The sequence below is a fragment of the Vespa velutina genome, chromosome 13 (genome assembly GCF_912470025.1).
Source record: "Vespa velutina chromosome 13, iVesVel2.1, whole genome shotgun sequence".
In the NCBI taxonomy this organism is placed as follows: domain Eukaryota; kingdom Metazoa; phylum Arthropoda; class Insecta; order Hymenoptera; family Vespidae; genus Vespa; species Vespa velutina.
Window position 1 is genome coordinate 3,910,993 of NC_062200.1, and position 17,292 is coordinate 3,928,284.

Genomic DNA, 17,292 nt, shown 5'->3' on the forward strand with positions numbered 1-17,292 from the left:
AAAAATAATATGATGGGTATGAAAAAAAAAAAAAAAAAACAAAACAAAACAAAGAAAAAGAATAATCAAAAAAGATCATCATAATATACGATTTATATATATATATATATATTCAAATTAATTTCAATTTGTAATTTAATCTAGATATTATTTTTTTTCTTTTTCTTTTCACGTAAAATGTATCTCGAAAAATTATATATTTGTATATATATGTAAAGAGAGAGAGAGAGAGGAATGATTGTATCCTAAAGTATTAAGATAATCAACATTGAAATTAACTTCAATTATTATTTTATTTTGTAATAAAACAAAAAGTAAAAAGAAAATTATTTTTTACGTTATATACTCTAAACTCTAGTATTTTTTATTTTATTATTTAAACGTCTAACATTTTTTTTTTTTCTTTCATTAAAAAATACTTTATCTACTTGTGACCACATATACACGTGTTCCGCTTTGAAAATTATTTGTTCTTTTATATTTGTTCTAACACGTTGAAGAGAGAGAGAGAGAGAGAGAGAGAGAGAGAGAGATGGATAAACGATTTGTAGGATTTAAAATTTAATGTCAATCTAATCGTAATTTAAAATGTACGATAGCAGCATTGGGTAGGTCAGCCTGCCACAGTCCTGGCGTATATCCGTCTACGGCGGGTTTTCTACCACCCTCCTATCATCCCCATCAGCATCATCCCTCCCAGTATCATCCGCACAGAGGTAGCTCGCCACACCATCAGCACGGTAACCATACCATGGGAGCAGCGATGGGACCCCCGCATCATCATCACCATCACCAAACGCAAAGTCTTCAACATTTGCATTATCGTCAACCACCTACACGTAAGTTTCTATTTACATGCTTTATTTATTCTTCTTTCTTTTCTTTTTTATGTTATCAGGATATATATATATATATATTATATATTTTAGATCTATCAAGAAATTCTGTCAGTCGAATTTTCTTTTTCTCTTTTTTTTGTTTATTTATTTATTAATTATATTTTCTACGATTAAGATGCATTCTTTTAATAATGCATAGAACAAATATTTGATAATGTATTTAGATAATAAATAAATTTGATTTTTTTTATTATTTCATATATATTTCAAACGAATTTATATTATTTTATAATATATATATATATATATATATATATATATATATATATATATATATATATATATTGAATCAAAATAAATCGGTATCTAAAAATCTAAAGAAATGAAATAATGTTATTAATGTATATATAATAACGCTATAAGAAGACAGAACTATATGATAGATCTAATAAATATATTTAATATTTATTTTTAACGTACATACGTAGTTCGACAAATTTCACATAATTCTCGATCTCTGAATATTAATTAATATTTCTTTACAAATGTATGTTCAATTTTACAAATATACACATCGATATCTCTCAAATTAACAAAATATTCGAGAACATCTTATTCAATTTTTCGAAAAACTATTGGAAAAAAGAAAATGAAATAATTCGAAAGGATGAAAAGAATAAAAAAGAAAAAAGAAAGGGGCAAAAAAAAAAAAAAAAGAACACAAAAGAAAGTAGAAAAAAAGACCAAAAAAAGAATCAAAATATTCGGAAGATACAGATAACTATCAAAGGAAAATTACTTCGAGCTTTTTGACAGTAGTATGTATACGGTATCAATCGACGTCTCGCTATCAATTTCGAGCGTTTGCAATGTCGGTCTCATTCTTCGCAGGTGTGCGTGTGTGTTTGTGTGCGTGAAGAAGAGGAAGATGGAGCGATAAAGGGGAAGGGGGGAGGGGGCATGATAGGGATAGGGATGGTAGGGGGGAAAGAAGAAGAGGCTTGAGGCTTAAGGAGGAGGGATAGAGGGGCAGAGGGGAGGGGGAGGAAGTTTTCTTTGACCTCATTTCTTTATCGTAGTCGTCGGTCTCCTCGACGACAGTAGAATGTATCTCATAGCGATCGATAGGAACGTTTGGTTATTCGATAATGCTGCGATTTCGAATATAAATCGTAGTTCATATCATATTTTACAAAATAAATTTAATATTAAACGGTGACCATTAATTTGTATTATTTCTTTACGGTGCATCAATCGATAATCAATTATTATCATCGATTATCGTCGATATCGTCGATATTGTCGAACGTAAAAACAAATTTAAACAATGGAAACGACGATGACGACGATCGAGAGAGAGAGAGAGAGAGAAAAAAAAAGGAAAAAAAAAAAAAAAAGGTAAAGAAGATTAAGCCGAAATATTAAATGAAAGACGAAGTTTATTTTTTTTTTTTTTTTTTTTTTTCCTTTTTTTTTTTTTTAATATTTATCTTTACCTTTATAAAGAATGTCAAAGAATAAGACGACGACGTGATATAATAAAAGAAAACAATTTTATTCAGATATAATTAATATCGATGACATAATAACGTCAACAATTTAACAATGATATCGATTTAATGACATTATATAATGCATTTAGCATTTAGGATTATTCGATTAATCGGGGAAATTAATGAGAAAAATTCATACGAAAGGATTTTGTCGAACGAAACAAACAGACAAACAAACAAACAACAACAACAACAACAACAACAATAATAAGAAGAAGAAGAAAGGAATAACAATGACAAGTGAAAAAAACAAAAAAAGAGAAAAAAGAAGACAATAAGAAAAACAACACAAAAAAGGATTATGTTAAAGGAGAAAGAAAATCAGTGGAGAGGGCGAGAGTAAAGAAGGGGACGAGGGTGAGAGAAAGAGAGAGGGAGAAAAGAAAGAGAAAGAAAGAAAGAAAGAAAGAAAGAAAGAGAGTCGAGTAGTCAAGCTACTTGATCTAATCTATCAAGATGACAAGGCGAAACAACACGTTTGTTGTTCCTTCCTTCCTTTCAACGAAGTGAAAGGGATTGCCTCTGGGGAAAACGTAAAGGAGAACTCTCGAAGCTCACAAGTCGCAAGATTAGGAAAAAGAAAGAGAAAGAAGAAAAAAAAAAAAAAAAAGAAAAAAGAAAGAAAAGCAAAAGAGTATGAGACGTAGAAAGAAGAAGAAGAAGAAGAAGAAGAAAAAGAAACAACGCAAGAAAGAAAAGAAACAAGACGGGAAGAAAACAGAAAAAGAAAGGATGGAAGGAAGAAAGAAAGAAAGAAAGAAAGAAAGAAAGAAAGAAAGAAAGAAAGAAAGAAAGAAAATCAACACTTATATCTGATATAGTTATACATGTACATTACAGATGAGATATATAAATATATATATAACACATATAAATTTTTAGATACCTCTTTAGATATACATAAATACATATATAATTATTTAAATATCTTTTTAGATATACGGTACAGATATATAATATACGTTCTTAGATACCTCTTTAGTATACATACATATATAATTATCACTAAAAATTTCACATATATACACTCTCTCATCATATATACACTCACTCAATCATATACTCTCTCTGATATGTTAGACATACATACACATACATTTATCCATGATATACATACATATCCATGTATATACCCATATATATATATATATATTATTCTACAAGTAAGATCGAGAACTTCCTCAACGGAAGTTTGACACCTTCTCTCTGTTATCTAAGAAAGAAAGAAAAAAATATAAAGAGAGGGAAAGAGAGAAAGAAAGAGAGAGAGAGAGAGAGAGATAGAGATAGAGAGAAAGATAGAGAAAAAGATGAAGAAGCTCGATTCGCGTTCCCGTGACCCACTTGACGTTCTCCGATTCCAACGGCCCAGATACGCTTCCTGCCTTAGATGGTACATACAAGTACAACTTACCGATTTGCTTTAGATCTAATACACTCCTTTTCTTTTTTTTTCTCCTTTCATTTCTCTTTCTCTCATTTCTCTCTCTCTCTCTCTCTCTTTCTCTCATTCTCACTCTCTATTTCTCTCTCTTTCTCTCTTTCTTCCATTCTCACTCTCTCTCTCTCTCTCTCTCTCTCTCTCTCTCTCTCATTTATTTCTTTTGTAACTTACTTTTGGGAATTAAAGTTCTCATTTCAAACATCAACTTGCAAAAAGGAATATGAATTAAGTGGAATGAGAGATATTTTGTCTGATTGTTTAGATTTGATATTATCAAAACATTTTCTCTCATCTTTCTTCTTTTGCTTTTTTTATTATTATTATTATTATTATTATTATTATTATTATTATTATTATTATTATTATTATTATTATTATTATTATCTTTCTCCTTTTTTTTAATTTTTTCCTTTAATGAATCTTACAAATGCGTGAATAAACGAACGAACGGATGAACGAATGGACGAAAAATTAAATTTTACAAGTGGGAAATAAAAGGGGAAGAAAGGAAAAAAAGGTTGTAAGGAAAAAAAAAAAAAAGAAAAAAGAAAAAGTACGACGAAGTTTTTATAAATCAGAGTTTATAAATCAGAAAAGAAAAAAAAAAAAAAAAAAAAGAAAGAAAGAAAACAAAACCTGATTGACCTAGGACGAAATATTTATTTATTTATACGCGAGATTTTATAAATTGGTTTATAAGTTAGAAAAAAAAAAAAAAAAAAAAAAAAAACAACCGATTGACCAAAGATGAAATATTTGTGTGTTGACACACGAATAGACATTGGGACTGTGATCTGAGAAGATAATGCATACATATATCGAGATTATTATAACGTAGGAATTGGTCGGTGCACGTTGCGGTAATAATTAATGGCATTCTATGGGAAAGCGTACACAGCAGCTGTCGTTCCATGGACACAGAAAACACAGAAACATACTCGGTTTCGATAAAGAAGCGTAATTTCGCACGTGAGAGCGCTACATATGTATGTACTTGTGTCGGACGTCGCGTAATCCGTGCAAATGCATCTCCCTCCCTCTCTCTCTCTCTCTCTCTCTCTCCTCTCTCTCTCTCTCTCTCTCTCTCTCTCCTTCTCCCTCTTTCTCTTTCTGGAGATATTCTCATACGATATTCGATTAAAGTGGCAGCTGATTTTACCTCGGTACACACCTGGTACAATGTCCGTGATTTACAAAAAAAAAAGAAAAAAAAAAAAAAGAGCATTAAGATATGAAACGTGATTATCGACCAATGGAATGGCGCCAAGGTGGTTCCTCTCGGTTACATCGTGGAAAGAAAAAAAAAAAAAATGTTCCGTAGTGAAAACTGAATCCACGATATATTAAAACACTCGGTGAAATTCACTTTGTCGAGAGAGAGAAAGAGAGAAAGAGAAAGTGTGTGTGTGTGTGTGTGTGTGCGCGCGAATGAAAAAGTAGAAGAGGGAAAGGAAGAAGAACAAACGTATGGATTATGGCGGCGAGTGAAAAAAATAACAATATCAAAAAAATACAAACAAAAGAAAAAACAAACGCACAAAAAATAAAATGGAAATAGAACGAAGGAGAAAAAGGAAAAAAAGAGAAATAAAAATAGAAATACAAATAGAAAGAGAAAGAGAAAGAGAGTTAATATTCGGCGGAAACGGAATTTATTATTTCCTTCCCTCCTATTATCTTCAACATCATTATCATCATCATCGTCGTATTCGTAGTCGTCGTCGTAGTCGTCGTCGTCGTCATTATCATCATCATCATCATCATCATCTTTCCGTTCGATTTCTAAACGACACTACGACGAGATTCCGCGTGGTCAAGCTCCTCTCCATCGGCAATATATCAAATCTAACTTTCCCCGGTTCGAAATTATTCCGTGAAGTCTAACAACGCGTTTTAACCGCGCGACCCGATTTTCCATTAGAGGTAGTATACATACTTAATGTTAAAATATAGCGAACGTTTATATACACATAAACAAGCTAGACTTTTCTTTCCCTTTTTTATTTTATCCCCAGAAACAAACGAGAACGGTGGCAATTATTCGAATTGTTCAAAAAACGATGAGAGATAGGGGATGGGTGAAAGAGATATATATATATATTTTTATATATATGTTTTTTTTCCTTTTTTTTTTTTTACCTTTTATTTTTATTTTTATTTTTGTTTTTATTTAATTCGTTTTTTTTTCTTTCTTCTTTTTTTTCGGAAATTATACCACGTTCTAGATATAGTTACACGAAGAAATGTTTCACGTTAGAAACTATAATCTCTTTTTGCTTTTACTTACGTGTAATTATAGTTTTCTATTCCTTTTGTTTTCTCTCTCTCTCTCTCTCTTTCTCTCTATTTTTTTTTTTTTTTAAATATCGACAACGAACAGAAATAAGCGATAAATTTTTTTTCCTTATTATCATACAAAAAGATAAGTTATTTACAATTAACTTACCATGAATATTCGTCATCATAATACAGTAATTACAATTATAATTGGCATATTTTAATTATTATTTATTATAATACGCATATATCTTAATTATTAATTAATATGCATATATATATATATATATATATATATATATATATATATTTATATTAATGTGCATATATATATATATGATAATTTCTTATTATTAAACAATATCCAATGAATATATATATATATATTTTTTTTTCTTATATTATTAATCGTAATAATATATACCTACTAAATATAACAAATTCACGCACGCGTTACAAGATATAATAAATTCATTTCTCGACGTTTCTAAAAAAGAAAGAAAAAAAAAGAGAAAGAGAGAGAGAGAGAGAGAGAGAGAGAGAGAGAGAGAAGAAGAAGAAAAAAGGAGGAAAAAGAAAAGAAATTCGTGACCTCCTTCTCGAATCACAGGAAAGAGATTCGTACGACACCAAAGACAGTCGACGACAACGTCAACAACGACGACGGTGATTATGGAGAGATGGTGATGGTGATGGTAAGATGGTAGTGTGGTGTAGTGTGGTGTGGTCGCGTGTTAAAGAATCTCTTTCTCGTGTGGTGGTCGCGCGCACAAACACCGCACCACCGCGGTGTAACGAGAATGGCGACACTCGGCGGACCGTCAGAGTAAAAGTGTGCCGGATTGTATAATCGAACGTGAATAAGCAAAATGTTACGCCATAGCGATTTGGTAACTTTGCGGGGCGCCTCCCCTCCTCCCAGCCCCCTCTCTCCATCAGCAACATCACCACCACCACCACAAAGTTAAAAGCCGCGTCGACCGCGTTCCCATTGCTCTCTCATGACGACCAAGAAAAGAGAGAGAGAGAGAGAGAGAGAGAAAGAGAGACAGATAGACAGACAGACAGACAGACAGATAGACAGACAGAGAAAGAGAGAGAGAGAGAGAGAGAGAGAGACAGCTATATGAAAAATTTTTTTACTATATGCGTAATTTTCAAAATCGTAATTTTTCGATACCGAGAAAAAAAAATGAAAAAAGACGCAATAGTAATGGAAATGAAAAATTGATAAATTTATTATCTGACAGTGAGTTTTACTTTGCTTTTTAATGTCTCTCTCTCTCCCTCTCTCTCTCTCTCTCTCTCTCTCTCTCTGTCTCTCTTTCTGTCTCTCTTTCTGTCTCTCTTTCCCCCTCCCTCTCTCTCTCTCTGTCTCTGTCTGTTTCTTTTTCGTATTGAATGTCTATATTAATTTATGTACGTTCACCGATAAAATTGAAATTAAAATTATCTATTAACTAATCGTTTCCTATTGACAAAACTGGTTCCGATTTAAGAACAAACAACTTTCCCCTTTTAACCCGAGCACGATCATGTAACACTATTGGCGTGTTAAAATAAAGTTCTCCTTTAATATAACTGTTTTGTTACCCTAATTTTTTCATCGTTTTCTAATCCTCTTAAAATTAATATCATGTTGATTATTTTCAAACATATTTTTTTACCACTTGAGGGCTACGTTTCCTTTTTTTTTTTTTTTTTTTTTTAATTTTTTTAAGCACCCATGTATTGTGTTTGAAAATATATTCTCATCTTAATTACTAATTACTATAATATATATATATGCGGAAAAATATAAAATAGATTTGAGAGAAAAGAATTTGAAAAATCGAAAACACCGAAATTATTTAATAATAAAAGAAATAAATGAAGATTAATCTATGGTGCGATTATTAAGAAAATAACGATGAGATTATTTATTTTTCTAAACAATCATTTACATTTATTCCATGATTTTATTAATTATGTAATTTATTCGTTACATTTAATTAATATATTCTAACCTCTGAAATTGTCACTTTGTTATATCCAATCATTGCTATTACGCATAATACTATTAACCGTGCAAACTATTAAAATAAAAATACATAGTTAATTACAAATCTATTTATTTGAACAATATTTTATTAATTGTTCATAAATATTTTGCAAAATGGTACGATCAGTATTATGTATGTATTTTTGTATTGATCGAACCAAAAAAAAAAAAAAAAAAAGACCCTACTAACCGAATAATTAATATCAAAAATATTATATTACAAATTGTACAAGAAAAATAATTAAAAAAGAAATTAATAAAATAAATAGTTTAAAGAAAGACGGTGAAGGAGGGGCGGGGGGGAGAGAGAGAGCATGAAAGAGGCGCCAAACTTAATTGATCGTGACAGTGACTGAGGCGCCACATAGTGGATAATAATAGAAGGTCAAACAATAGAAAGAATAGAAACTCCCGCGTCTATTTTCGATGAAATCATCATCAAATTACGATCCTTCTATTAACGGTACGATACTCTACGAAAGGGATCGAGATCGAGAAAGGCACGTCGAGATCGAAAGTGTACGAACGACACGACACCAATGACACGACACGAACGTGGCACACATTTTGATGTGACGACGAGTTGCTGCGTCACGAAAAGGAAGGCAAGCGAACTTTAAAAAGTAATGACGAGAAAGAAGACAAAAAAAGAACAAAGAGAGAGAGAGAGAGAGAGAGAGAGAGACAGAAAAAGAGAGAGGTGATACGTTTGTAATTTGATTTAACGAGTAAGGGGAACAGGAAGACTACGAGAGACCAAATTTGGAACACGAATCTAATCTAATCATTGTTTTATCTTACGTTCTTCTTAACCTCCAAAATTTCTACTTCAATTTTTCGTTCTCTTATTATCGTCATTTTCAATTTCCTTCGCGAAATCTTTCCTACTTGCTTGACTTTCTTTTTTTTTCTTTCTCTCTCTCTCTCTCTCTCTCTCTTTTTTCTCTCCTTTTTCTCTACTTCTTTTTCTTTGTACTTTTTCCTTTTTTCTTTTTTTCTTTTTTCTTCTTTCTTTCTTTTCGTTTTTTTCCTTTCTCCCTCCATTGCTCGCAAATCCGAACGTACTTTTTCGGAGAATTTTTCTTTTTCATTTTTCGATTGAAACTGATCGCTCTTGATCCTTTGTTGTTTGGCAAGCTCGAGATAAACGAGAGAGAGAGAGAGAGAGAGAAAATATATATATATTTCTCTGTTCGTTCGAGGAAAAAATGCACGAAAATCTCGGCACGTTCGTTAAAGTGCGAGCTCTCACTGCTTTGAAAAATTGGAAAGAGAGAGAGAGAGAGAGAGAGAGAGAGAGAGAGAGAGAGAGAGTGAGGTTTGAGAACGTCCTGGTTGCCCTAGATCAAGTACCCAAATCTCCGGATATTTTTAAAAGATCACCAGACGCGAGGCGTACCGACGTAATTCCGAATGTGTGCAAAAAAAACTTTGGGAAAGAGAGAGAGAGAGAGAGAGAAAAGGGAGGAGGGAAGTGAAATTGAAGAAAAAAATAGAACGCAACGGGAACGAACGACTTTCGCGTTGGATTTTTAAGAAAACGAAAAATGAACTCATGTTTATTGGTGGATGGAGCCAACGATTTTTCTTTTTTTCTTTTTTCTTGTATTTACTTCTCTTCTTTTTTTTTTTTTTTTTTTTTTTTCCTTCTAAATTCGTCTAATTCCGAATTTAGTCTTTCTTTCATTACCTTCGACGTCTCTAACTCTCTCAACTCTTACTCGATAATCGTGCCGAAATTATCGTAAACGTTTTGCTATTTTCTTCTTTTTTTTTTGTCCTTTTTTTTTTAATATATCAAACGACTTATCGAACAAATGGAAATTCGTTTCTAATTTCAAAAACTATCGTAAATAAAAAAATCTCTTTCCTATGTACGATGATAACGAATTACATCGAACTCTTACGACCTATGATTGCTTTCTTTTTTTTTTTAACTCCGAATGAATCGATGAATCATCATCATCATCGATTAATTTCCCTTTTCTAACCAAAAAATCATACTTGAATATTATATTTTTCTATCCGTACTTATATCCGTTTCTTACGTACGATAAGAAATCACAGAAACGGGACTACTACGTTCGTAATAAAACGTAATTATTATTCGTATGATACTCCTTCAAACGACAAATATATATATGTATATCGTATATATATATATATGATTGAATTATCACTCTGACGGAAACTCGTCTCTAACTTTGCACTCGTTATTTTTTTTTCTTCTTTTTTTTTTTCATTTTTTGTTTTTTTTTTAACCATTTCCGATTAGTAACTCGTGATTTCGAGTGCGACGATAATAAGATAATGAAATACTATCACGAGCAAATGATAAAGAGAGAAAAAGAAAAAAAGAGAGAGAGAGAAAAAAGAGAAATATATACAGTTACCAAGCGGTTGTTCCATTTTCTTAACGATTAGCATCATATATAACCTAATTTCGTATCGTAAAACTGGGTCATGGAGAAATACTGACTGCTTAACTTTTCCGCGAGTCATCATCATGCCTTTGCGAAGGACAAAAAGCCATACAACGCGTTCATTTACCAAACACTTCCAATGGTGTATAAAATTAAGAAGAAAAATCAATGATAATAAAAGAAAGAGAATGAAAGAGAGACAGAGAGAGAGAGAGAGAGAGAGAGAGAGAGAGAGAGATGAAACTTAACCTTAAAATCTTTCAAAAAAAAAAATTTGTCAAAAATTTCAAGCAAATAATCTCTTATCTTTTATCTCTCTCATTTTTTTTTTATCATTTCTTATCAAGGAAGTAATCAAAAATTAAAAGAAAAGAGCATACGGAAGCTTCTCTCTTTCTTTCTTTCTTCTTTTTTTTTTTCGATAATAATCTAAAGAGAGATAAAAGAAATTTAACATACAAAATTAGTCTAAAATTTCGAACAAAGTTTTTATCTCAAGGAAGCAATGAAAAATTACATAAAAAATATACGGTAGCTTCTCTCTCTCTCTCTCTCTCTCTCTCTCTCTCTCTCTTATTGTCTCGATGATAATCAAAAGAGAAAGAAGGAGAGAGCTACGAAGATATATTAAATCGAAAAGAAAATTTGTCTAAAATTTCAAACCAATTTCTTATCTCGAGGAAGTAATAAAAAATTTGAAGAAAAAAAAAAAAAGAAAATATATACGGAAGCTTCCCCTTCCCATCCCTCCTTTTCACTATTTCTTTCCCTTTCTCTTTCTGGATGACGATGATAATAATAACGTCTCCGAAAGGATCCCGGAGGCGTGTGCGCGTGAGGTTATGTAACGCGTGTTGTACGCTTGTGAAGCCGAGAGTCGCTCGTGCTTAAGGCAGCCCGCAAGAAGTAGCGGGTAAAAATAAAGAAACGGAACGCGCGATGCAGCCTGTGCGGATTCTGAGTCTAGACTAGGTCTAGGTCTAGGTCGACTAGCAGCACTACTAGGCAACAACAGCTCTACAACCGCCGAGAGCCATAGAGAAAGAGTGATATACACAGAGAGAGAGAGAGAGAGAGAGAGAGAGAGAGAGAGAGAGAGAGAGAGAGAGGGAGAGAGAAAAGAAAGAAAGAGAGAGAGAGAGAGAGAGAGAGAGAGAGAAAGAGAGAGAGAACGAGAGAACGAGTGGTCTGTGGCTATTCGTGTTAACATCATTGTCGTCATTGTCGTCGTCAATGTTGTGTTGTATCGTTGTCATTGTCATCATTGCCATTTCATTTCCGGATCACGTTCTATGAATATTTTCTAAACTCATGCAAGTTAAACATGCGCTCTCTTCGTTAAGTAAAAATGGAGGAATTTTATTTTTCTTTTATCATTTTTCACTGTTTTTTCTTTTCTTTTTTACCTTTTTTCTTTTGTTTTTTTGCTTTTTCTTCTTCAAAACCAAACGAGAGGAGAAAAGAAACAAAGCTCCTCTTGAGACGATTGAAAAATAGATTAAATGGAGATATGATTATTTTCGAATCGTTTCGGATCGAAACGATTTTTCTTCTTTCCTTTTGTTTTTTGTTTTACTTTGTTTTTGTTCCTTACATTCTTAGAATCGAAATAGATCGGTGAGGATGGGGAGGGGAGGTGTGATAAAAAAAAAACGGAAAGCTTATCTCGAAAAGGTTATCTCTCTCTCTCTCTCTCTCTCTCTCTCTTTCTATCTCTCTCTCTCTCTCTCTCTCTCTAAGTTGTGCGCGTTTCAATACCCTCGTGAAAGTAATGAAAGACAGAGAGGAAAAGTGAGGTTAAGAGAGAAAGAGAAAGAGCGAGAGAGAGAGAGAGAGAGAGGAAAAGATGGACGGTCTCGAGAGAGTGAGCGTGCAAAAAGAGGACGATCGGAAGTTGGCACTACTACTACTACTATTTACTAGCGGTAGTAGTAGTAGAGTAGTAACAGCAGTAGTACTAGAAGAAGTAGTATACTCTACTACTTTACTACTACTAGTTCGAACGACTTTAAAGCCGCCCTCGTCTAGGTCTAGGTCGTCTAGGCGTCTCTAACCGTTCTTCTATTCTAACCGCATATGTACATACATTTGTTAGATTATTACGTGTGATATTAAACTAGATAAAAAATCTATATATCGATTCATATCGTTCCTAAAAAGAACGATATTTTGATTCTTATTTCAAATTGATTTGTTCGTTCGATCGCGGTAACGATGATATTTAACCTCAATCTTCGATGTATTGTACATAAATACATATATACATTTATATGCTTAATCATTACATGTCTAGATCGATAAATAATAATAAAGCTCGTATGATAGATAAAAGGTCGTCTCTTTTTTTAAGAATTCATTTAGGTATACGTAAAATACTTCATGAATAAAGTATAGGTAGAGAAGCAAGCATATAACCTTTCTTTTTATACGTTTATGTGTTCTGTCTGTCTGTCTATCTCTCTCTACTGTATGTATATGTGTATGTATGTATGCGAAAAGATAGCGAAATTTTATTTACTTTTTAACGAAATCTTTTACCGCATTGAACTATTTCAATGTTTTACGGTCTAAATACATATGCACATACATACATATGTATAATCATGCTAAACATTTCCATTTCGTACTTCTATTTTCTACTTTACCAGCATGAATTAAAAATTTTCGAAGGAAGAGAAGGAGGAGGAGGAGAAAAAAGAGATAAAAAAATTAAAGGAGAGAGAGAGAGAGAGACAGAGAGATCGAAGAAAATAAATAAAAATAATAAAAAGAAAAAAAGGAAAGAGGAAAAAAATGAAGGGAAAGAGAAAACAAAAAAGAAAAAAAGAGAGAAACAAGAAATACATTCGCACAGTAAAATGTCGACAAATGTGAAGCTTTCGTGACCACTATCGCTGATTAATAACATCGTCGTGGAACTCCGGAAGTAAAGAACGGGTGTCGTATTTTTATTGTAGGCCATGCGATTCGTTGTAGACACGTGAATCATACTTAAAATATGAGAGCGACAGGAAGTTATGGCTGTGTTTTTCTTTTTTCCTTCTTTCTTTTTTCTTTTTTCGGCTTTTTGAAAGATAGAAAGAAAGATAGAAAGAGAGAGAGAGAAAGAGAAAGAGAGAGATAATTATCAATTATCATTCTCTTTTCCTTTTCGTCTTCTCTTTTTCTTTTTATCGTATTTATAAATACAAACGTACAAAAAGAACATATATAAATACGTACATACGCATACATTGTACGTATATGTATGTCCATATATATCCATATATATAAAAAAAACCAATCATGAATCCACTTCTTAAAATAGACTTTGGTTATATATATATATATATACGCAACAATACTCTGGTCGTGATTATTCACAAAATCGTGTAAAAATGAATTCACGGAATTCGTGACAACAAACGAGAAGGTTACCGAGTTAAATGTCTCGATAAAATTATTCCTCTATTTTACATTCGTCAATGTCAATACATGGTTCGACATTACAACACTATATAATCACTATATAATCACTATATATATATATGTATATATAGATGCATTGTATATACGTGCGTCTTTACTAATACGTTTATTACGCGTTCGAATAACAAATATCGAATAAATTGTAATATTTTTCCTTTTTTTCTTTTCTTTCGACTTAACTTTTTCCCACCGATTCTCCTGTTTTATACTATTATTATACTACGTATTATACTATTGTAAAAATCATTCTTCCATGATTATTTTTTCATTACGCTTTCTCTCTCTCTCTCTCTCTCTCTCTCTCTCTCTCTCTCTCTCTCTCTCTCTCTCTCTCTCTCTCTCTCTGCCTCTCTCGATTTTTTTTAAATTTCCATTTCCGTGAAAAACAATAGAATTACACGAAGGAAGAAGAGGAAAGAAAAAAAAATTACTCGAACGAAGTCAATAATAGTCGGCGTAACTTTACGAGATCTCGCGATCGTTCACGAAGTTTCTTGAAATAAAAAAAAAAAAAAGAGAGAGAGAGAGAGAGAGAGAGAGAGAGAGAAAGAAAGAAAGAAAGAAAGAAAGAGAAAGAAAGTAAAATCAGCACTCGGTTATTTTCTCGACAAGGTTTGCTTTCTCTTGTAGCCAACGTTTAGCACTTAGAATCAAAGAGGAAGAAAGAAAGAATGAGGGAGAGGGAGGAAGGGAGGGAGGGAGAAGCATAGAGAGAAATAAAGAGCCAAAGATAGAGATTAAAAAAAGAAAGAGAGAGAGAGAAAGAGAAATAAAGAGCCAAAGATAGAGATAAAAAAGAGAGAGAGAGAGAGAGAGAAGAATAAGAAGAGTAGGTAAGCTATTTGAGAGAGAGAGAGAGAGAGAGAGAGAGAGAGAGGGACAGAGGGACAGAGAGAGAGAAAGGAAGAGAAAAGTAGAGAAGACGGCTCTCGGACGCGTACGGATAGGGTAAAGAGGAAAAAGAGGATGAGGAGGATGAAGGGGAGGGAGAGGCACACGCGGGTCGCTGGAGAGCGTCCTTCCTGGGTCTCTGCCCCTACCGACATATGTATTGTATGTGTAGTATTGTATATTTGCGGTGTACATATTATCATCGTGAGTCTCATCTACGCCCATGTGTACGTATATATGTATGCATGTTGGTATATACGTGTGCCTATATGAAGTTGGAATATCTATATATTAGTAAGTTTACGTGGTTGTGTTAATATCATACATCGCTCGATGGTACGAAGAAACGTATATCGTCGTGGTTTCGTATATGCACGTTTATAGATATATATGTGTGTATATATATGTGTGAGTGTGAGTGTGTGTGTGTGTGTGTGTATATATATATATATATGAGTATATCCGCATACGCGCGCTTGTATTCGCGTGCCGCCGCCACTGCTGCCGCCGGCAAAAATGCATAGCGCTGTTGCACGAAACGGTTCTCAACTCGAAGAAGCCGGACGTACTACAACTCGAATTGTAGATCGTAGATTTTCTTTTCAAAACGTTAACACACAACACAAGGAGGTTAGGATGATCTTCTCGGGTAAGCATATACCGTATATGTTGTGTGTGTATATATGTACGTACGTATGTGTATGTATGTATGTATATATGTATGTATGTATGTATGCATGTTGTATATATATATATGTACGTATGTACATCCTGGAAGGAGATAAAATAAGAGGGTCGGATGTGTTTCTCGATGCGATAACGATAAAGTCGATGAGAGTGCAGGTTCGTTGAGAAAGAGAAAGAGAAAGAGAGAGAGAGAGAGAGAAAAAGAGAAGATGAGAAGGATGTTTCCTCAAGGTCTTTCATCCTTCTCCTTTTGCCGAACGATATCGAGCGAGGACGAGAACGCACGATCCGTCCGTTGCCATCTTTCTTTCTTTCTTTCTTCGTCATTCGATTCGCTATATATATATCAAAATCCGGCTTCTCTTTTCTCCTTATGATAGAGATCTGTCGACTATATCAAAGTCCACGATATCGAATACCAAGAGTATAATACTTGGGAGAAAAAAGAAAAGAAAAAAACGAAACAAATCAATATTAACCTAAAATAATGCAAATCTAGAAGAAGGTAAAAGAAAAGAAAAGAATAGAAGAGAAACAAAATTTAAAAAGTGAACAATAAAAAAACAACAAAAAATTCGTTCATATGAAGAAGAAACGATAATAAGAACTCGAAAATTACGTCGATGAGCGTCACTTAACTTATTCCGATTATACTAGCTCACGCACGCCCTCACACGTGTGCACGTGTGCGCGTGCACGTGCACGTGCACCGCACCGAGCAAAGCCGAGTCGTGGCGAGTTGAACCGAGCTAAGCCGAGTCGTGCCGAGCCGAACCGAGTTGAGTCGAATCGTGCCGAGGATGCACATGCACGCATACGAACGTCGGCGGTCGACTCGCGTAGCTAGAGTACCGTGCGAGTATAACGCCGAAGGCGCACGTATTGGCGGTTTCAGCGAGGTATAGACGGTGACCTTGTCGCCGGCAGTTCACCCCGTCTGTCCCTCCTCTTTCCCTTCGCCGGCCACCTTCCTCGTCCCGACGTCGCGCGTTGCATCCTCTGCCTCCGTCACCCCTCTCTATTTCTTCTTTCTCTCGCTCTCGCTCGATGCTTCGTGCACGATCATACTCTACTCTGTCCTCTTTCTCCCCTCTTCCCTTTCTTTCTCATACGTTGTAATATATCTCCTCGTTCTCTCTCTCTCTCTCTTTCTCTCTATCTCTCTATATATATATATATTTCTGTTTTATCTGAAATGTATCTATCTCTTTTTCTATGTATATGTGTATCATAAAAACATAATATTCCTATATTTATTTTATATATATATATATATATATATATATGTATTTGTCTCTTACCAAGCATCATGATTATCTATCTCTTTCTCTTCCTCTCTCTCTCTTTCTCTCCTTCTATCTTCCTTGCTTCTTTCAATCTCTTTGTCACACGTATACGAGGAATCGTAGTATATTCCGCCTGGTTTTGGCGCGTATACGTCTGGTTGAACGCATCGTGCCTTTCTTTAAGCACGCGGAGGCGAACTTAAAGTTTCCTCTGCGTCCTTCATGTTAGTGTCTGCCTGCTGCTTCCCTGGCTTCCACTGTCCTGTTTTCACTAATTATATATATATATATATATATATATACAAAAATATCTACGTGCTTTTAAGTTCCTATTCGTTATATTCGCACATCACATTCATGCACTACTATTATGTATACGTATT

The 17,292-nt window shown here is 33.6% G+C and overlaps 1 protein-coding gene across 2 annotated transcripts in view; it reads left to right on the plus strand.

Annotated features, from left to right (window-relative positions):
- Window positions 1-17,292, plus strand: part of LOC124953608 (ecdysone-induced protein 74EF-like) — a 66,436-nt gene that overhangs the window by 37,228 nt on the left and 11,916 nt on the right. For both annotated transcript variants that reach the window (XM_047505208.1, XM_047505209.1), the window contains exon 5: window positions 600-839. In XM_047505208.1, coding sequence (XP_047361164.1) covers window positions 600-839 — 240 coding nt within the window. The remainder of the gene's footprint in view (window positions 1-599; window positions 840-17,292) is intronic.